The sequence below is a fragment of the Macaca mulatta genome, chromosome 18, assembly GCF_049350105.2.
Source record: "Macaca mulatta isolate MMU2019108-1 chromosome 18, T2T-MMU8v2.0, whole genome shotgun sequence".
Classification (NCBI taxonomy): Eukaryota; Metazoa; Chordata; class Mammalia; order Primates; family Cercopithecidae; genus Macaca; species Macaca mulatta.
Window position 1 is genome coordinate 66130662 of NC_133423.1, and position 22531 is coordinate 66153192.

Below are 22531 nucleotides of genomic sequence, written 5' to 3' on the forward strand. Positions count from 1 at the left end.
CAGAAACTGGACTGCACAGGAAGAGGTGAGAGGTGCACAAGCGAGCATTACTGCCTGAGCTCCACCTCCTGTCAGATCAGCGGTAGCATTAGATTCTCATAGGAGCACAAACCCTACTGTGAACTGCACATTTGAGAGATCTAGGTTGTGCACTCCTTATGAGAATCTAATGCCTGATGATCTGAAGTGGAATAGTTTCATCTTGAAACTATCCCCTCCCCCTCAATCCTGGTCTATGGAAAAATTGACTTCCATGAAATCAGTCCCTGGTGCCAAAAACGTTAGGGACTAACGACTTAGGGAATTCTACACCCATGAGCCTTTTCTGAGGAATTTACCAGCAGATAAACTTCATTCAAGTTCAACCAAGAGATGACAGAACATGTCAGAAAAAAAGACTGAAGGTGAACATTTTAATATATGTATATAAAAGTAGACCTACAAATAAAATGTACACAGGGATGAGAAAGGAAGATTAAGGTACAAATTTTATACAAATGTTATATTAAAATATATATAAATTATGCAATTAAAATATATATATTTAATATATACATATATATAATATATATTATATATATTTAAGATCCAAGTGTTTGCCAGATAAACAATTTGGAAATATTTTCCTTGTGGCATGTTTATTCATTTCCTTGACAGTGTCTTTCACAGAACAAAAGTTTTTTAATTTTCTGAATTCCAGTTCATTAATTTTTCCTCTTGTAGATCGCTCTTTTCATGTGTTATCTAAGAAATGTGTGTAACCCAAGGTTACAAAGATTTTCTCCTATGCTTTGTTTCAGAAGATCTCCAGTTTCAGGCTTGCCCTTTCTCTTAATCGTCAGCCTTTAATTCCCATCTATTACCTGTATAAAAACTATTGTGTACATGTTCTATTTTCTCTGCTTTCCCCCACTTTAACTGCATAATTTCTATATATACAAATGTTATATTTGTGTATATATAAATATATTTTTAATATAAATATTCATATAAAAATATACAAATATATATACACATGTTATGTTTGTATATATTTTTTCATATATTTGTATATATAAAAATGCAAAAAGGAATGTATATAAAAATTTGCTTTATATATTTGTATATATAAAATATATATACTATATATATTTTTATTGTATAAAATTGTATATATTGTATATAAATATATATACAAATATAACATTTGTATAACATTTGTTTATACATATATAAACTCTTAAAAACTCTTGATCATAAGAAACCAACACAAGAAACAAAAACGGGCCAAAAATTTAAACACACACTTCACCAAAGATATATAAATAACAAATAAGCACAAAAACAGATGATCAACATCTTTAGCCATTAGAAAAATGCAAACTAAAACCACAATAATAACCACTTATACACCTATTAAAATGGATTTTAAAAAATCAAAAGAACTGAGAATTACCAAATGCTCACAAAGTTGGACAGGAACTGCAACACTCATCATCAATGACAGAAATGCAAAATGACACAGTCATTTTGATAAAGAATTTGGTAATTTCCTTACCAAAGTTTACACTTATCTAATGACTCATCAGTCATATTTCTAGATAGCAAAAGCATATGTTCACGCAAAATTCTGTACGTGAAGCTTTATTATATTATCATCAGAAAAACTGGAAACCACCCAAATGTCCATCAATAGCAAAAAAGATCAAATTTAATTTCATAAAATAAAATGCTTCTCGGCAATGCAAAAAAACCATCGTCTAATATTCAAAATGACACAGATGATCTAAAAAAACATGCTGAGTTAAAAAGTCTGATGCAAAAGGGTACATGATAACGTAAAACTCCATTTATGTGAAGTTCAAGAATAGACAAAAATGATCTATCATGATGGACATAAGAACAGTAGCTGCCAGAGGCAAGGGATAAGGGTAATTGATTTTAAAGGTGCATAAAGGTGATGAATATGTTCAGTATCTTGATCGGCATGATGATTACACAGGTATATATATTTGACAAAATTCACTGAGCTATACATTTAATAGTTGTGCACTTTATTGTTTATAAATTATACTCAATAAAATGCTGTTAGCTTTGTAAAAAGGCATCAGTATATCTATTTTATTAAGGTATTATCCTGTCATCTCTCCTTTTTTAAAAAATATTACTTCCTTAAACCAAATTTAACTATTTATTTTCTTACCGGAAGCATGATGTTCCATTCTCTTTTATTTTATTTTTCTGAGTAGGAGATGCCTGAAGCGACAGAATTTTATTTCCAGGCAGAGTAATTTGCTTTAGAATGGAAGCTATAAAAACAAAACAAGAAAAAAATAGAATACAAAAAAAGCAATCATGTCATATTAGGAAAAATCCAGGACAACAGTTTTTAATATATATAGAATAATCAAAGAAAATTCCAAGTTTCCCTAGCACTATGCTTAAATTCAAACATGACAATGAATTTATTCCCTGAATAAGAAATAATCGTATAAAATAAGAATCTTTCCATTTCTTTTTAGATAGTCTATGGAATTAGCAGTATTACAAAAATATCATGAAGTAAAAGGCACCTGAAACATGTTAATAATACACTGCTTCTATTGGTGTATTTTAAAAATACATAAAGCTCTACCTGACATTGGTAAGACTGATTTCCCAGTCTACCTGACTTGGGTAAGACTGATTTCCACACATATGTATGGATGTACATGCATACAAGTATGTATGTAGAGAAAGAACTACATTTTAAGAAGAAATATTCTATAGCAAATTTTATAAGTTAAATAAGTCCTTATTTACTAATAGATTGTTTTATCAAATTACAGAATACCATGAATAGTTGTTTTTTTTAATTCCAAAACAACAGATAACCCTAAAAAGTTTACATGTGTGTAAAAAGAAATGTAATCATAGCTGGGCGCAGTGGCTCACGCCTGTAATCCCAGCACTTTGGGAGGCCAAGGTTGGTGGATCGACCACTTGAGATCAGGAGTTTGAGACCAGCTTGGCCAACCTGGTAAAACCCAGTCTCTACTAAAACTACAAAAATTAGCCAGCTGTGGTGGTGCACGCATGTAATCCCAGCTACTCAGGAGGCTGAGAACACGAGAACTGATTAAACCTGGGAGGTGGAGGTTCACTGAGCTGAGATTGTGCCACTGTACTCCAGCCTGGGCAACAGAGCAAGACTCTGTCTGGGGAGAGAAATCTAATCATTATCTTTCTGTTTTCTTTCAATAGGTGCCAACTTTAAAAGACCAAGCCTGTCTTCACTTAACATAGCAACAAAAAAGTTATACAAAACCCCTCTACGTTCTAACCCAGCGTGATGGGACTAAGATGGACCAGCATCTACCTGGAGGAAACTGACTGGTAGGTATTACGGTATTCACTGGCATCGTCTTCTGTCCACATTTCTGAATGGTCAATGTTGAGGAATGTGAAAGTGTGGTCACTTGCTTTTCATTGCCTCCTGAAGGCTGCTGAACTACCTGAAACAATGAGAACTATCAATATAGTCATTCAACTTAAGGCTTTAGAAAATGATAAGATTTCAGGTTTTAAACAACAGACTGTGTTCACCCAGCCATAAATATACCTTTATCTTAACATAACAAGAATGCCTACTTTAAATTTGTACGAAGCAAAATTATCCTGTTCAAAAGTAAAAAACATTACTATTTCACATACATTATTTTTAAAATGGAATTTAAAATTTTATTTCACCATGCTCAATTTAAATCTCCCTATAAATCTATTTCCAATTGTTAATTACAGTGAAAAATTTAAAGCACATATAAAAATAGACAGGATAAAACAAAACCACCTATATCATTACCCAGCTTCAACAATGATTAATTCTTGATCAATCTTGTTTCCATCTACACCCCTACCCACTTCCCTGCCACTCTCAATTATTTTAAGGCAAATCTCAGATATATCGCTTTATCCATAAATATTTCCAAATATATCTTTAAAAGATAAGGACTTTTTATGTGCCATTTTAACAAAGTATTTTCTTTTCTTTTCTTTTTTTTTTTTTTAGAGAGAATATTGCTCTGTCACCCAGGCTGCAGTGCAGTGGCACCACCTTGGCTCACTGCAAACCTCTGCCTCCCAGGTTCAAGTGATTCTCATGCCTCAGCCTCCTGAGTAGCTGGGATTACAGGCATGCACCACCATGCCTGGCTAATTTTTGTATTTTTAGTAGAGACTAGGTTTCACTATGTTAGCCAGGCTGGTCTCGAACTCCTGACCTCAAGTGATCCGCCCACCTCAGCCTCCCAAAGTGCTGGGATTACACCTGTGATCACAGGTGTAATCCCAGCGGGGATCACACAGGGCGTGTGAGCCAGTGCACCCAGACTAAATTATTTTCTTAAACCATCGCTTGAAAGCAGGAGGCGGAGGCTGCAGTGAGCCGAGATTGCACCACTGCACTCCAGCCCGGGTGACAGAGTGAGATCCTGTTTTTTTTAGACAAAACAAAACAGGTAGGAAAACAGTCATCATGTATTTGAGCCAGCTATTGATAGTGAACTTAGACTCATATATGGCAAATATAAATGTGCCATGGTCTTGCCAAAAGAGTTCTAAACAGAATTTTTGAAGTTCAATTTATTCAACTTATGTGTATTACTTTAAAAAAGTAACAAGAAACACAACATGTCCTGGTAAGTAATCATACAGTAACTAATGTCCCTAGAGAAGAAATATTAGTCAGAATAATTCAATTGCCTTTATTCTTTGAGAACAGACAAGAACTCTTTTAAAAATGATACATTTCAATGAAGCTGAGATCATATTCATGTACTGTAGTTCTAAGGATCAGGCTTAAATTATACAAAGTAATATACAGGTACCATTTTATGCATTCAGACTGAAACTCAAGAGAAACACTCCCAGCTTATTTTCTGGTTATCTGCTCTGTCCTTCTTGATGCTCCTTATTAGGTATTCCAGTCAGTATTTTAATTACGAAAGACAGTAATATTCAAAAATTGTTTAGCAGTGTGAAAGTTGTCAGAATCAAAATGAAGTCACTTGTATTTGAAAGAAAACAAAAAACAAAACTCTAACAAATAGAGCTAGGGAAGGAAGACTAAAAAGAGAGGGTTCTCATGCTTGTATGCCTAATCACAAAAACTATCCCAATAGACCGCCAAAACCACAACCTTGCACAAAGGCCATAGCAACAGTACACAAAAAATACTTCTGCAAGGACATCATCTGCTCAGCAACTGCCTATTTAAACCTGGACTGGTGTCACCCTTGTTACTGAGCTTTGTAGTCAAGGATAATAATTTCAAAACAACTATGTAATTCTTCTCATTTTTCCTTTTAAAATCTGTCCTCCTTTACTCAGGAAGACTGCTTGAGGCCAGGATTTTGAGACTTGACTGGGCAATATAGCAAGACCCTGTCTCTAACCAAAATAAAAAGTTTTTAATTAGCCAGGCATGATGGCATGCACCTGTAGTCCTAGCTACTCAGGAGGCTGAGGAAGGAGGATTGCTTGAGCCCAGGAGATGGAGGCTGCAGTGAGCCACGATGGCACCACTGCACTTCAGGCTAGGCAACAAAATGAAACCCTGAGTCTTTAAAAATTAAAAATAAAAAAAAACCTTTGTCTTCCTTTATCTCCCTGAATACACACAGTTTACTTACGGTACCTGTATTCCAACTGCAATGCTCCATTTCCAATTACATATCCTATTCTTTTAAAGAATCTCTTTGTTATTTAGGCTGACACCAGTTAGTGTTCATATCATTGTTGATGGGGACACAAAAATATAACACAAAGTTTTGAGTTGGGACTTAACAACCTTCTATCCCCATCACTTCTCATCTTAACGACTCTAACACCTGGGACAATATATGTGTCTAGTCTAACAAAAATATGGGAGGCATACTCCTGAACATCTGCTAGGAAAAACAAAATGAGTGATAATGTAAGAGAATTCATTAATGTTCTTTCAAAGAAAGTACCACATAAAACCACGGTACTAAGCAGATCATTTCAGCTCAGGAGTTCGAGACCAGCCTGGGCAACATGGCGAAACCCTGTCTCTACTAAAAACACAAGAAAATTAGCTGGGTGTGATGGCCTGCTCCTGCAGTCCCAGCTAGTCAGGAGGCTGAGGTGGCAAGATCATCTGAGCCCGGAAAGTCAAGACTGCAGTGAGCCATGATCATGCACTCTAACCTGGGTGACAGAAGTGAGACATTGTCTCAAACACACACACACACACACACACACACACACACACACACACACACACAAATGAGGAACATTAAAAAGGAATTTTTAAATCTATGATTATTAAAAGAAATGTATGTATTCTTCAGACCATATGGAGTTAGATTAACCCCAGATTTGATCCAGTGCAGCAATTCTTATATTTTAAATGATTATTTGCTATATTTCTTATAAGCTGCATGGAATGTTATTTTATAGCAACATGAGTGTTTTTCTCCTCACTTAGAACTAGGATTAAATTGGACTATGGTTTATAATGGATTCAATGATGATATTCCTTAATTAACTTTCAAACTCGAGTAATATTAATTGTCTAACTTAGTTTGTTTGAAAGAATGCCCTAGTTCAATCCTCTCTATGGCATTACCATATAGAATGGTTTATGTTGTTTTGCTCCAGGTAAATCTGTTGTGAAATAAATTACAATCCATCTTCAGTGTCTGGCCACTTGGGCTCTTGCCACTTTAAATAGGTAGGTGTAAATACTAACATCAAATTTACTGGCTAAACTTGAAACAAAGGACAAACAAGCAAGTAGAATTCACAGGGAAAATTAAATTATTAAAAATGAAGGTAGGGTAGGAAGTAAAAAAAACCCTAAAATTTACCATCAGATTTTTTTGCATTATTTCTTTATTGAAATGATTTATAATGTATAACAAGTCAAACCTACAAACAAAAATGCTATCAAGATACTATCATGAGACAGCTCCTGCTTCAGGACATTCCAGAAACCGAGAAGTTCTAAGAGCACCATACCGTAATGGAGAGATCATCTGGGTTCTAGTCTGAGATGCATTACTTGACTGTTTTTTGTTTTGTTTTGCTTTTGTTTTTTTGAGACGGAGTTTTGCTATTGTCACCCAGGCTGGAGTGCTGTGGCACGATCTCGGTTCACTGCAACCTCTGCCTCCCGGGTTCAAGTTGTTCTCCTTCCTCAGCCTCCCAAGTAGCTGGGATTACAGGTGCCCGCCACCACACTCGGCTAATTTTTGTATTTTTAGTAGAGATGGGGCTTCACCGTGTTGGGCAGGCTGGTCTCAAACTCCTGACCTCAGGTGATCTGCCCACCTTGGCCTCCCAAAGTGCTGAGATTATAGGCATGAGCTGCCATGCCCGGCCACTTGACTGTTACTGGATGAGTCGGCTCAGAATTTCTGGATTCTTAGTTTTCTCCCAACCTTTTTATCATAAAATTATTTTAAAATCCATAGCACATAATGACATGATTTTAAAACTATGTAGCTATAAAGTATTATTTCACCCTAGGGACCTATATGCTATAGATGCTCAATAAAGATTAGCATTGATTCAAGAATCAATTATGACACATAAAGAGGATTTCAATTCTGTTCAGTACTACCAAAAAGAGGCCTTTCCTTGGGGCAACTCCTCTATTCCAGTGGTTCTCCAACCTGGCTGCCCAGAACAATGTTTAAGAATCATTGCTTCTAAAAATGTTGTTTCATCTCTGAGATTAAATTCAGGCACCCAAGAGAAATCCTGCAAGGCAGTTACATTTCTCCATTCGAAAATGAGATGCAGAGTGGGAAGGGATGAGAAAAGATTAGTGCCCAGAAAATGACCATCACCCTGTCTGCTCAAGAGTTCAACTACTCTCCAATTCTGGTCACTGATCAACCCCTTTCGTTCTATGTCCAAGGCTGCCCTGTTGCCTCAGATGGCAATCACTCAGATACTTCTTATTCTGATAACACAAACAAGGCTGGAAAGGCTACACAAGAAGCAGAATGAACCAGAACAGAGATTTAAAACACAGCCTCTAATGCAAAGCATTACAAAAGAGAAAAAGGACATTCACTAAAAGAAGAGCTAGCTCTGTTATCATAGAAGATAGGGAAGAACTTTACTAAAAACATTATGATTTTAATTAATGCACCATGTAGTATCCCCCATGAGTTAACAATACTTTCATAGTTTTTTGGTAAAACTTATCTTTTCTTAAATTAAGAAGAACATTCTAAACACTAATCGACAAACACCTAAAATTTCCTTCTTTCACCCAAGAACCTCCCAACCTACTAAGTTGAGGGAAAAAAACACAACAATCAGACAAAACAAAGGAATATTCTGCAGATATTCTGGGCACTTAAAACACTACAATATAATGAACAACCACAAAAAGCTAGAAAAGTATTCTAGATTAAATGAGCCGGGTACAGTGGCTCCTGCCTATAATCCCAACACTTTAGGAGGTCGAAGTCGAGAGGATCACTTGAGGCCAAGAGCCTGGGCAACATGGCAAGACCCGCTCTCTACAAAAAAATAAAAGTTAAAAGACGTTATTGGGACAATTACAGAAATACTGTACCAATATTAATTTCCTGTGTGTGACAATAGGTATGTTGCGGTTATGTTTTACAAAAAAAAAAAACCTTTTAGGAGATACATACACTGTGCATTGTCATAATTTTTGCAACCACTCTCAGATGGTTCAGTAAAGACTTATGTCTTGGCCGGGCGCGGTGGCTCAAGCCTGTAATCCCAGCACTTTGGGAGGCCGAGACGGGCGGATCATGAGGTCAGCAGATCGAGACCATCCTGGCTAACCCGGTGAAACCCCGTCTCTACTAAAAAATACAAAAAACTAGCCGGGCAAGGTGGCGGGCGCCTGTAGTCCCAGCTACTCGGGAGGCTGAGGCAGGAGAATGGCGTAAACCCGGGAGGCGGAGCTTGCAGTGAGCTGAGATCCGGCCACTGCATTCCAGCCTGGGCGACAGAGCGAGACTCCGTCTCAAAAAAAAAAAAAAAAAAAAAGACTTATGTGTTTGCTGCTGGGTGTGGTGGCTCATGCCTGTTTGTAATCCCAGTGCTTTGGAAGGCCAAGGCGGGTGGATCACTTAAGGCCAGGAGTTCAAGACTAGCCTGGCCAACATGGAGAAACTCCATCTCTAACAAAAATACAAAAATTAGCCAGCACGGTGGTGCACAACGGTAATCCCAGCTACTCAGGAGGATGAGGCATGAGAATTGCCTGAACCTGGGAGGCGGAGGTTACAGTGAGCCAAGATTGTGCCACTGCCACTGCACTCCAGCCTGGGCGACAGAGTAAGACTCTATCTTAAACAAAACAAAACAAAAAAAAAAGACTTACATGTGTGTTTATAGGTGTGAGTAGAAAGAGGAAAACAAAGCAAATGAGGTAAAAAAAAAAAAAAAAAAAATTTAATTGGTCAAACCCGTAAACAGTATACAGCCTTCCCAGTTTTTTTACTAGTCTTACCAGTTTTCTGAATGTTCAAAATTTTCAAAATAAATAACTGAGGAAGAAACAAAATGTTACTCACTAGTTGCTTGACTTGAACTGCCTGTGGAATCCCAGCTGGTTGTGAAAGGACAGGGCCTGGCTGGGCAAGTTTGATTTGAATTGGAGTCCCAATAACAGGCTTGTCAGATGTGGTCCCAGCAGAAGTAACAACAGGTTTCACAGATGGAAGACAAATAGCTGCACCTGAAGTTTCTCCAAAAGTTACTGCTGGAAGGGACAGTGTTACTGCTGTTCCAGAGACAACTGGCTTTTCAGGTTGCAGTGAGACCGTGGTCACTGTGTTTGGTACAGATGTCACAAGTGGTTTTGAAGTCTGAAGCAAAACAGTTCCAGCTGTTGTTCCTCCTGTTGCAGCAGCTGGGCCCACAGAATGAAGTGTCACAACTCCAGCTTTTGCTCCCACTGGACCAGCAAGTGGGTTCAAAGCTTGCACTGACACAGTTCTGGGTGCTGTTGCTCCAGAAACAATAAAGGACTTTTCAGACTGGCTTGAGGACACTGTTGTTGTCACCACAGGAGAAGTTGTTACTGTTGTAGTACAGGTAGCAATGACGATCTCACTAGAGGTCTGCTGAACACATTGCTGGATGAAGCTCTGGGAGTTAGGCAGAAGTTGTCGTAAGGCAACCACGCTTTTCTGGAAATGTAGAGGAATGGAAAAAAACACTGCTAACAAATCAGTTACGTGTAAAACAAAATGTGGTATTTCATACCTTTACAACTTAAAACCAATCAAAAGTGTATCAAGTATTTCAGTTGAAGACAGCTGGTATCACTTACTTATATCCTGTCAATATCCAGGATACAATCAATTTGAAGCTCAAAAGTGCTTGTTTTCCAATATGAAATTACTATATCTCAGTATTAAACTTATTTGTATTCCCTCAATATCAATTTGGTACAACATGTATGATACTTTTCTATAATCATCTAAACCCTATAATAGATCATTAACAACTTCAGCATTTGTAAGTTTATTTAAACCACAGCAGAATCTAGGTCTCTTCATTAAGTAACTTTCAAACTTTGGATAGAAATAGGTGCAGTGGCTCATGCCTGTAATCCCAGCACTCTGGGAGTCCAAAGCAAGCAATCACTTGAGGCCAGGAGTTTGAGATCAGCCTAGGCAACATGGCAAAACCCCATCTATACAAAATATACAAAAATTAGTCAGGCATGGTGGGCACACACCTGTAGTCCCAGCTACTCGGGAGGTAGAGGTTGCAGTAAGCTGAGATCATGCCACTGCACTCCAGCCTGCGTGGCAGAGTAAAACCCCATCTCAAAAAAAAAAAAAGGAAAGGAAGAAATAGTCTTTAAAAGCCTGGGCAACATGGTAAAACCCTGTCCCTACAAAAAATACAAAAACTAGCAGGGCATAGTGGTGCATGCCTGTAGTCCCAGCTGCTGCAGGGGCTGAGGTGGGAGGATCACTTGGGCCCGGGAGGTTGAAGTTGCAGAGAGCTGTGATCACATGACTACACCCCAGCCTGGGTGACAGAGCAAAACCTCATCTCAAAAAAAAAATTTTTTTTAATAAAAACAAAGAAATATCTTTAAATCAAAACAAAATTAAATACAAAGTGAATTTTATGATCTGAAAGAATCGAGCTAGCATATTTTCTTTTTTTTTTTTTTTTTATTGAGATGGAGTCTCACTCTGTTGCCCAGGCTGGAGTGCAGTGGTGCGATCTCAGCTCTCTGCAACCTCTGCCTCCCAAGTTCAAGCGATTCTCCAGCCTCCAGAGTAGCGGGGACTACAGGCACATGCCACCACTGGCTAATTTTTGTATTTTTTAGTAGAGACAACCGTGTTGGTCAGGCTGGTCTCCATCTCCTTGCCTCAGGTGATTCGCCAACCTCAGCCTCCCAAAGTGCTGGGATTACAGGTGTGAGCCACCACACCCACCCAAGCACACTTTCAGACTGTCAGCATCCATCTCTGTATCCTACTTAAAGAGTAAAGGCAGTTCAAACTAAAAACTAGTAGGCTCTGCCTTTTCATCCCTGGAGTTTTCATTTGTTTAGCCAGCAGAGATGGAAAGCTAGGGCTCTTGTATCAAACAGCCAAGTTGTGAATGCAAAGGAAAAGTTCTTAAAGGAACTTCAAAGAGCTACTCCATGTGACACATAAATGGTAAGAAAACGAAACAGCCTTATTGGTGACATGGAAAGTTTGAGTGGTGTGGACAGAAGATCAAACCAGCCACAACATTCCCTTAAGCAAAAGTCTAAACCAGAGTATAGCACTAACTCTTCAATTCTATGAAGGCTGAAAAATGAGGAAGCTACAGAAGAAAAGTATGAAGTTAGGAGAGGCTGGCTCATGAGGTTTAAGGAAAGAAGCTCTCTTGGTAACTAACATGAAAGTGCAAGGTAAAGCTGCAAGTACTGATGCAGAAACTGCAGCAAATCATACAGAAGATCTAGCTTTTTTTTTTTTTTTTTTTTTTTTTTGAGACGGAGTCTCGCTCTTGTCACCCAGGCTACAGTGCAATGGCACGATCTTGGCTCACTGCAACCTCTGTCTTCCGGGTTCAAGCAATTATCCTGCCTCGGCCTCCCAAGTAGCTGGAACTATAGGCGTGCGCTACCATGCCCAGCTAATTTTTTAACTTTTTTCAGTAGAGTTAGGGTTTCTCCATGTTGGCCAGGCTGGTCTCAAACTCCTAACCTCAGGTGATCTGCCCACCTCAGCCTCCCAAAGTGCTGGGATTACAGGCATGAGCCACCACGCCTGGCCAACAACAGATTTCCAATGGAGACAAAAACAACCTTCTATTGAAGGAAGCTAGGTCTTTCATAGCTTTTTGCTGAGGAAAAGTCAACGCATGGCTTCAAGGCTTCAAAGGACAGGCTGACTTACTTGTTAGGGGCTAATGTAGCTGGTGACTTCAAGTGGAAGCCAATGCTCATTTACTATTCCAAAAATCCTAGGACTCTTAAGAATTATGCTATATCTACTCTGCCTGTGCTCTATCAATGAACAAAGTATGGATGACAGCACATCTATCCACAGCATGGTTTACTGAATATTTAAGCCCACTGTTGAGAACTACTGCTCAGGCAGGGGGGAGGGGGGGCAATTCTTTTCAAAATATTACCACTCATTGACAATACACCTCGTCACCCGAAAATTCTGATGGAGATGTACAAGGAGATCAATATTGGTTTCCTGTCTGCTAACACATCCATTCTGCAGTCCACATACATCAAGGAGTAATTTTTACTTTCAAGTATTATTTAAGAAATAGATTTTGTAAGACTACAGCTGTCACAGACAGTGATTCCTCTGATCAATTTGGGGGCAAAGTCAACTGAAAACTTTCTGGAAAAGATTCACCATTCTAGATGCCATTAAGTATATTTGTGAGTCATGGCAGGAGATCAAAATATCAACACTAACAGGAGTTTATAAGAAGTGGATCCCCATCCTCATGGATGACTTTGAGGGGTTCAGAACTTCAGTGGAGGAAGTCACTGCAGATATGGCAGAAACAGCAAGAGAACCAGTTAGAAGTGGAACCTGAAGATGTGACTGAATTGCTGCAATCTCATGATAAAACTGGAAGAGATGAGGAGTTGCTTCTTATAGATGAGCAAAGAAAGTGGTTTCTTGAAATGGAAGCTACCCCTGGCCAAATGTTATAAATGTTGTTAGGATGGTAACAAAGAATTTAGAATATGACAACAACTTAGTTAATAAAGCAATGGCAGGGTATCAGAGAATTGACTCCAATTTTGAAAGAAGTTCTGCTGTGTGTGAAATGCTATCAGACAGCACTGCATGCTACAGAGAAATCTTTTGTGAAGGGAAGGATCAACTGATGACACAAATTGCACTGTTGTCTTAATTTAAGACATTGCCACAGCTGGGTGTGACCACCTTCAGTGACCACTACCTTGACCAGACAAAAGCCATCAACATTGAGGTAAGACTCTTCACCATCAAAATATTATAACTTGCTGAAGGTTCAGATGATTGTCAGCACTTTTTAGCAATAAAGTATTTTTTAATTCACCTGTGTAATTGTTTTTTCAAATATAATGCTATTATAAACCTAATAAAGCATACCATAAAAAGTTTTATATGCATTTGGAAACCAAAAATTTTATATGACTCACTTTATTGTGATACTAGCTTTCTTATGGTGGTCTGAAACCAAACCTGCAATATCTCTGTGGTATGTCTGTATATTCTTATACAAGCATTAAACAATATAATCATGAACTTATGTTCATGAATAAAATGTTACTTCTCTTTTTTCAAAGTGTTCAAATTAAAAGAATACTATGAATATGCTTTACAGCTTACAAAAACACTTACAAAAAAAAACAAACCCAGGTTTCTCCCACACTGTCAGTATCTTCATATTCAACTGCTGTCATATTGAAATAGTCCAGTTTTTAATTATTTTAGAGTAATCTAATCCAAATTATTTCTTCTAAGTGAAACATAACTCTACCTTAAGAAAAGGAACCAGGTGAGGCTGAGGTGAAGACTTGAGTTCAACATACAGTTTCCTAGTAAATTCTTCTGCTTCAATTTTTGCATCCTGAGGGATGGGAGAAACACAAACAATTTTAAATCTACAAATATTTTAAAAGAGACAAAGTATATAATTCATGATTGTAGATATAGCAAACTTTTCACAAATGATAAAGTCAATTAAATACAGGCTTTTTTTCATGCCAGCTATGAAATGTGTAAGCATAAATAATAGAGATGTTTATTCATACAGAATACAATGAAGGGGTGATTTTTTTTTTCTTTTAAAGATCCCAGGAAGCAAAGAGAAGAGCTGACAGGCCGAGTAATACTACATTATTACAATCTGTTAAGAACAATTAAGAAGTGAAGGCACAGGTGTCTTAAATTTCTTAGGGTAGGGAACAGGAAGTTATTCAGTTTGGAGACCTTGATGTTTAAGTTCTCTAAAACAATTTGGAAATTAATCTGCTAGCTCACTGCTGTTCTTTGCACACAAGAGTCAGGGACAACATTTCCAGAATTAGTAGAAGTATTTCCAAAATACCCTGACGCCAGTGATAATGTGTAAGATGTAGCTGATTGAATTATCTTATTCTTTTCAAAGGTATAAAATATAGTTTTTAAAATTTTGCCTACTAGGACATATTTTATACTTAATAAAGATTGTAATTGTGTGGTGACAGAGAACATCTGGTTTGTTCTTCATGAAGTCATGGAAGGAGCATTCAAGTAAAGGTAACTATGACCTTAGATTAAAAAAAAAAAAAATTCAGCTTTTATTTTAGAATCAGGAGGTACAAGTTTGGGGTACAGGTAGTGTACCAGGTACACTCGTCACCCAGGTAGTGAGCACAGTTATCTGGGAGGTAGTTTTTCAGCCCTCACACCCCCTCACTCCCACTTTCTAGTAGTTCTCAGTGTCTATTGTTCCCATCTTTATGTCCATGTGTACTTAATGTTTAGCTCCCACTTATAAATGAGAACATGTAGTATCTGGTTTTCTATTCCTGCATTAATTTGCTTAGGATAATGGCCATTTATGCTGCTACAAAAGACATGATCTTGATCTTTTTTATGGCTGTGTAGTATTCCATGGTGTATATGTACCACTTTTTATTTACCCATCCCACTGTCAATGAACACCTCTGCTGATTCCATGTCTTGGCTGTTCTGAGTAGTGCTGCAATAAACATACAAGAGCGTATTTTTTTTATAGAATGATTTATTTTCCCTTGGATATATACCCAGTGATGGCATTGCTGGGTCAAATGGTAGTTCTATTTTTAGTTCTTTAAGAAATCTTCAAACTGTTTTCCACAATGGCCAAATTAATTTACATTCCCACCAACAGCGTATAAGTGTTCGCTTTTCTCCACAGCCCCACCAGCATCTGTTTTTCCACTTCTTAATAACAGCCATTTTGACTAGCATGAGATGGTATCTCACTGTGGTTCTGATTTGCATTTCTCTGATGATTAGTGATGATGAGCATCTTTTCATGTTTGTTGGCTGCTTGTATGTCTTCTTTTCAGAAGTGTCTGTTCATGTCCTTTACCCATTTTTTAATGGGGTTGTTTTTTTCTTGTTGATTTTTGTTTAAGTTTCTGATTTTTTCTGTATATTAGACCTTTGTCAGATATATAGTTCGCAAATATTTTCTTCCATTCTGTAGGTGGTCTGTTTACTATGTTGACAGTATCTTCTGCTGTGCAGAAGCTCTTAGTTTAGTTAGGTTCCACTTGTCATTTTTTGTTTTCGTTGCAACTTCTTTTGGAGAGTTAGCCACAAATCCTTTGCCAAGGCCAATGTCAGGAAGGGTATTTCCTGGGTTTTCTTCTAGGACTTTTACAATTTGAGGTCTTACATTTAAATCTTTAATCCATCTCAAGTTAATTTTTATATCTGGTGAAAAGTAGGGGTCCAGTTTCATTCTTCTGCACATAGATAACCAGTTATCCCAGCACCATTTGAAGAATCAGTCCTTTTCCCACTACTTTTTTTTTTAGATGGAGTCTCACTGTGTCACCTAGGCTGTAGTGCAGTGGCAAGATCTTGGCCCACTGCAACCTCCCCCTCCTGGGTTCAGGCAATTCCCCTGCCTCGGCCTCCTGAGTAGCTGGGACTATAGGCATATGCCACCACACCCAGCTTATTTTTATATTTTTTTAGTAGAGATGGGGTTTCGCCATGTTGGCCATACTGGTCTCAACCTCCTGACCGCAAGTGATCCGCCTGCCTTAGCCTCCCAAAGTGCTGGGATTATAACAGGCATGAGCCACTGTGGCCAGGCCCCATTACTTATTTTTGTCGACACTATCAAAGATTAGATAGTTGTAGGTGTGCAGCTTTATTTCTGGGTTCTCTATTCTGTTCAATTGTTCTATGTGTCTATTTTTGTATCAGTGCCATGCTGTTTGGGTCACTGTAGCCTTATAGCATAGTTTGAAGTCAGGTAATGTGATGCCACTTGGCTTTGTTCTTTTTGCTTAGAATTATTTTGGCTATTCAGGCTCTTTTTCGGTCCTATATGAATTTTAAAATAGTTTTATCTAATTCTGTGAAAAATGACATTTATAGTTTGACAGGAATAACACTGAATCTGTAAATTGCTTTGGGCAGTATGGCTATTTTAATGATATCAATTCTTTCAATCCATAAGCATGAATTTTCAGCAGTGTTTTGTATTTCTCCTTGTAGAGATCTTTCACCTCCTTGGTTAGCTATATTCCCAGGTACTTCATTTTTGTGTGTGTGGCTATTGTAAATGGGACTGTGCTCTTGATTTGGCTCTTAGCTAGAACGTTTTTGATGTATAGAAATGCTACTGATTTTTGAACACTGATTTTATACCCTGAAACTTTACTAAAGTCATTTATCAGTTCTAGAATCCTTTTGGCAGAGTCTTTAGGATTTTCTAGGCATAGAATCATATCATCAGTGAAGACAGAGTTTTACTCCTTTTTTTCCTATCTGGAGGCCTTTTATTTCTTTCTCCTGCCTGACTGCTCTCGCTAGAACTTCCAGTATTATGTTAAATAGGAATGGTGAGACCTTGTCTTGTTCCAATTCTCAAGGGAAATGGTTCAAGCTTTTGCTCATTCAGTATGATATTGGCTATGGATCTGCAAGACTATTTTCAGAATGACACTGTAAATCCATAACAGCAGTTCCAAAGAACTGAGGAACTTTACACATTGCTTACACTATTAAGCATTTCAGGAGTATGTGTGGTCTACATTATTTTCCATTAATACTAATATCTTGGAGAGAAAGCCTTTTTCACTAAGCTAATATTTGCACAGATGGTGCAAAGGCAACAATGGGTTAAACTACTGGTAAGAAAGGCAATGGCAAAGTGAAACAGCTGACATCACATTCTACAGTGCTATGTGCTTGGAGGGGAAAAAAAAAAAAAAAGAAGAAGAAGGCCAAGCACAGTGGCTCACATCTGTAATCCCAGTACTTTGGAGGGCCAAGGGTGCAGGATCACTTGAGGCCAGGAGTTGGGAGACTAGCCTGGGCAACACAGTGAGACCCTATCACTACAAAAAAAAATACTTTAAAATTAGCTGGGCATGATGGCACACACCTCTAGTCCTAGCTTTTGGAGGGTGAAGTGGAAGGAGCCCTTGAGCCCTAAGTTTGAGGCTGCAGTGAGCTAGTCTCATACCACTGCACTCCAGCCTGAGCAACAGAGCAAGACTCTTACTCTAAAAAATTAAAATTAAAAAAATAGAGCCAATTTCGCTTTGAAACATCCTTGGATGAAGCAGTAAAAATTAACTTTACTAAATCTCAACTCTGCAGTAGAAACCTCTTTAATTGTGTATAACAAAATAGAAACCATACATAAGGCATTTCTGTTGCAGATCAAAGTAAGAGAATCTAGGAAAAGTACTGTAATTGAGTCGCTAGCTAAACTAGCCACTTTTTCCCATTTTTACTGAAAAGAATGGCAAAGCAATTGTGGTTATTCAGACTTGGGTATTTGTTAGATATTTTCTCAAGAACAAACTAAACCTCTAATAGTGAGGAAAATAATTGATACCATTTGTTGCTAATGATAAAAATTAAAGCTCTCAAGCCAAAATTACAATTTTGAAAAATGTATAACAACTATTCTGAGCTTGATAGCTTCCTGGTATAAGAATTTTCTAATAAGGTTGGTGAATTTAATGAGCATGTTATTTTGATATCTTAAATAATAAAACTGGAAACATTTGAAAGATCTGCATAACTCAGTGAACCAGTATTTTTCCCAATGAACGATGAATGTCATTACAAAAATCATACGTGGGTAAAAGATCCATTCAGGGTGCAAGATAAACCAGTAGACTCTAAAGACTATCCACCATGATCCGGAGAAAAGCTATTTTAATAAGATAATCACTATTCCAACCACCTCTCTTCACAAGACCAGATATTCTTCAAATACTTCCAAAAAAATAACACATCACAAAACAGACTAAATGCAGAAGAACATATGAGAATCCAGCTGTTTTCCATTAGGTCAGCCACTAAGGAGATTTGCAAAATTGGTACAGCAATGCCACTCTTTCATTCAATTTTGTTGTTGTTTTGGAAACTCGGTTTTCACTTAAATGCTAGTTATGTTAACGCTTAATGGGTTTACTGTTTTTTTTTAATAAACAAGCTGGGCACGGTGGCTCTGTAATCCTAGCACTTTGCCAGGTCTGTAATCCTACGGTCTGTAATCCTAGCACTTTGCCAGGCCGAGGTGGGACGATTACTTGAGCTCAGGAGTTTGAGATCAGCCTGGGCAACATAGCAAGACCCTGTCTCTACAAAAAAGTTTAAAAAATGAGCCACGAGTGGTGGCACATGTCAGTGGTCCCAGTTACCTGGGAGGTTGAGGTGGTAGGACTGCTTGATCCCAGGAGGGTCAGGACAGCAGGGAGCCTTGTTCATGCCACTGCACTCCAGCCTGGGTGACAGAGTAAGACCCTACCTCAAAAAAAATTTTTTTAATACAAAAATGTTGAACATTTTTCAGTTTTAATGTTAACCCCACAAAAACGAAATGCCTTGGGGAGTCCTCAAGTTTTCAGAATATAAAGGTATCCTGAAACCAAATTATTTTAGAACTGCTGTTTAGTCATTCTAAAGTAAACAGATCTTAAAACCAGAGGCAATATTTGATTAATTCCTAACTGCTCCTATCTGTCCATAAAATTCACCCATGTTTTGTGGTTAAAAAGTCTTTAATATTTTATGGGATATGTGTTCCTTTCCATCATGTCTATTCATCTAGAGTATTCCATTTCGGAGAAACAAGTCATCATATCCCCTTTCAAAACTAGCAAACCTTGAAAAGGGAAGATCAAAAGCTCAATGTTTACTTTTAAAAAGACACCCCAAAGTTGAATTAAAAATTTGTTAGTATGACGTATTTTAGACATCCGAAATAAAAACATCTTCCCAAATGAAAAACTAACCATTTCAAGTGTGCTTTATTTCTAACATCTTACAGGCAGCATTAAAAACAGTAGTAAAGAAGGTATTTTAATATTTATAAACTATGCTTGTTTTTGCTGTATAATAATTGAAATATACACATTTTCTACTGGGGAAAAAAGGACAATTTTTATGTGAAAAATATAATTCTAATTATGTGGTGAGAGAAATCTGTATATTATAGTAGTTCAAAAAATCCAAATCCATTTGTCTGTTATGTCCTCAGCATGCCTTAAGCATATAATATGAAATATTTGCTAACTTCCACCTTCACTCTTTTTAGTGTACCTATATATTTTACCTGAAAGAGGACATAAGAAACCAAAGGCATATAATTTGGTGGCTAAAAGACATAGCACCTTGGCATTCATAAAAATATCAATGATCATCATGTTTAACATTCTCATCTGTAAGATGAGAATCTTATAGATAAGGAAAGTGAGGCCTAAGAGCATTAACTAACTTTTGTGGTCCCAAAGCTTCATGTCTATCGGACATATGAGAACTGAATTTCGTTATCTATTGATAGCCTGGCTTTCTGAGATTTCATAATTCCTTTTTTTTTTTTTTTTTTTTTTTTTTTTGGAGACAGAGTCTTGCTCTGCTGCCCAGGCTAGGGTGCAGTGGTGCAATCTCAGCTTACTGCAACCTCCGCCTCCCAGGTTCAAGCGATTCTCCTGCCTCAGCCTCCCAAGTAGCTGGGATTACAGCCATGTGCCACCACACCTGGCTAATTTTTGTATTTTTAGTAGAGACAAGGTTTTACCATGTTGGCCAGTCTGGTCTCAAACACCTGACCTCAGGCGATCCACCTGCCTCGGCCTCCCAAAGTGCTGGGATTACAGACATAAGCCACTGCACCCAGGCAAGATTTCATAATTCTAACAACAATTTCCTATTGACTAAATAATGAACCTTCTCTCCGAGGCCCTCTGTATGGTAAGGGAGGCAAGACTGATGTACAGAAATAATATATATATCAAAACATCATGTTGCATATCTTAAACATAAACAATTTTTAAAAAGGTAAATTTTAAAAAGAAATATACAATAGGTTTATCTAGCCAAGATTAATAATCTTTACAAAGCTTTCAAGAGGCAAAAAACAAAATTTATCAAGAACTACATTTAAAATAAATCTCAGGCCGGGCTTGGTGGCTCATGCCTGTAATCCCAGCACTTTGGGAAGTCAGGGCAAGTGCATCACTTGAAGCCAGGGAGTTTGAGACCAGCCTGGCCAACATGGCAAAACTCCATCTCTACTAAAAATACAAAAATTAGCAGAGTGTGGTGGTGCACACCTGTAATCCCACCTACTCGAGAAGCTGAGGCACGAGAATCGTTTGAACCCAGGAGGCAGAGGTTGCAGTGAGTCGAGATCACGCCACTGCACTCCAGCTTGGGCAACAGAGCAAGACTCTGTCTCAAAAAAATTAATTAATTAATTTAAATAAATATCATTTAAAAATATGCATTTCCCGGCCGGGCGCGGTGGCTCAAGCCTGTAATCCCAGCACTTTGGGAGGCCGAGACGGGCGGATCACGAGGTCAGGAGATCGAGACCATCCTGGCTAACAGGGTGAAACCCCGTCTCTACTAAAAAAATACAAAAAGCTAGCCGGGCGACGTGGCGGGCGCCTGTAGTCCCAGCTACTCGGGAGGCTGAGGCAGGAGAACGGCGTAAACCCGGGAGGCGGAGCTTGCAGTGAGCTGAGATCCGGCCACTGCACTCCAGCCCGGGGACAGAGCAAGACTCCGTCTCAAAAAAAAATAAATAAAAAATAAAAAATAAAAATAAAAATATGCATTTCCCAATTAAAACATGTTATATGGATTCTACCAGAACCTGCAGGATTTTATAGCACTACTTACCAAAAGTTGTTCCACCAGCTTCTTCACATTTTGTCCCATTTCTGGGGACTGTGATCCACTACATGCTAGTTTTATTAACATTGCAAGGAAGTTCTTGCATTTCTTCACATTTTCTAGCATTGTCTAAATATGAAAATGTAAATATAAGCAAACGCAAGTGTTAGTGAGCAAACAATTCAAAAAATCTTGCAAGGAACAAGATTTATATAAGGTGCAAGTAAGAGCTTACCGGAGAAAGATTAACCTGAACAGCTGCTGAGTTCTCTGCTTTAAGATTGGGCTCATTTGAAGGAGTGGATGATGCTCCCAAACTTGAAGGCTTCAGGGTAGTTACAGTATTCAACGGCTTTCCAGGAGTAACTGTGACGACACTGGTTGGCACAGTCACAGACTGAAATTAAAGGTATTAAATATTTAGGCATGTATTACTATGACACATTAGTGGGTGCCTCATTTCACACTCATCAGACAAGTTAATTTTGACATCTGTGGTTTTATGTTATGCTCTACTAGTCTAAGGTAATATAACACAGTTCTAGGAACTCTTGAGTCTAGCAGATCTGGGTTTCATTCTCACCACATTTATCTACTATTTCATTACCACCAACCAAGTGTTGACTGCAGGCAAGTTACTTAATCCTGCTAATCCTGATTACTCTCTGCAAAAACAGGGATAGCAACGGTACCTGCTGTCCTAGGATTTTTTGTGAAAAACAGTGCTAAAGCAAATAAGTCCTCAAAAAATATTATTAACACTCCAAGCAGTATTTGAAAGTCTTTATGAGAACATAGAATACTCTGCTTTTTCTTAAGAACAGAGCAGAGCAATCTACTTATTATCTAACATTCAGATAAACTGCTTTTATGTAGACCATTAAAGTAAGCATGAAGAATATTACAAAATGTGGTATGTTCACACTGAAAAGAATTTCAGTTGTTTCCTCTACCTTCTATCAAAGTGAGATGTGACTCTAGCACCACCTACAGGACAAAAACCTCATACAAGAAATCACAAGTCAGGTAGTAATTTAGAAAATCACATTGAGATAAAGCAACAATCTTATTTTAAAGACAAACACTAAAAGTTAAGAACATAATAAAAGTTTGAGATCAGGAAATAGGAATAGTATTTACATACAATTCACACAGAAAACTGAACAATG

General features: G+C 37.8%; 1 protein-coding gene across 1 annotated transcript in view; it reads right to left on the minus strand.

The window, feature by feature from the left end:
• TAF4B (TATA-box binding protein associated factor 4b) overlaps window positions 1-22531 on the minus strand; it is a 166194-nt gene that overhangs the window by 99819 nt on the left and 43844 nt on the right. Inside the window, exons 4-9 of the mRNA XM_015121709.3 lie at window positions 21598-21759; window positions 21369-21491; window positions 13996-14085; window positions 9549-10166; window positions 3338-3473; window positions 2183-2288 (exon numbers count right to left, since the gene is read on the minus strand). Of these exons, the coding sequence (XP_014977195.1) occupies window positions 2183-2288; window positions 3338-3473; window positions 9549-10166; window positions 13996-14085; window positions 21369-21491; window positions 21598-21759 (1235 nt within the window). The remainder of the gene's footprint in view (window positions 1-2182; window positions 2289-3337; window positions 3474-9548; window positions 10167-13995; window positions 14086-21368; window positions 21492-21597; window positions 21760-22531) is intronic.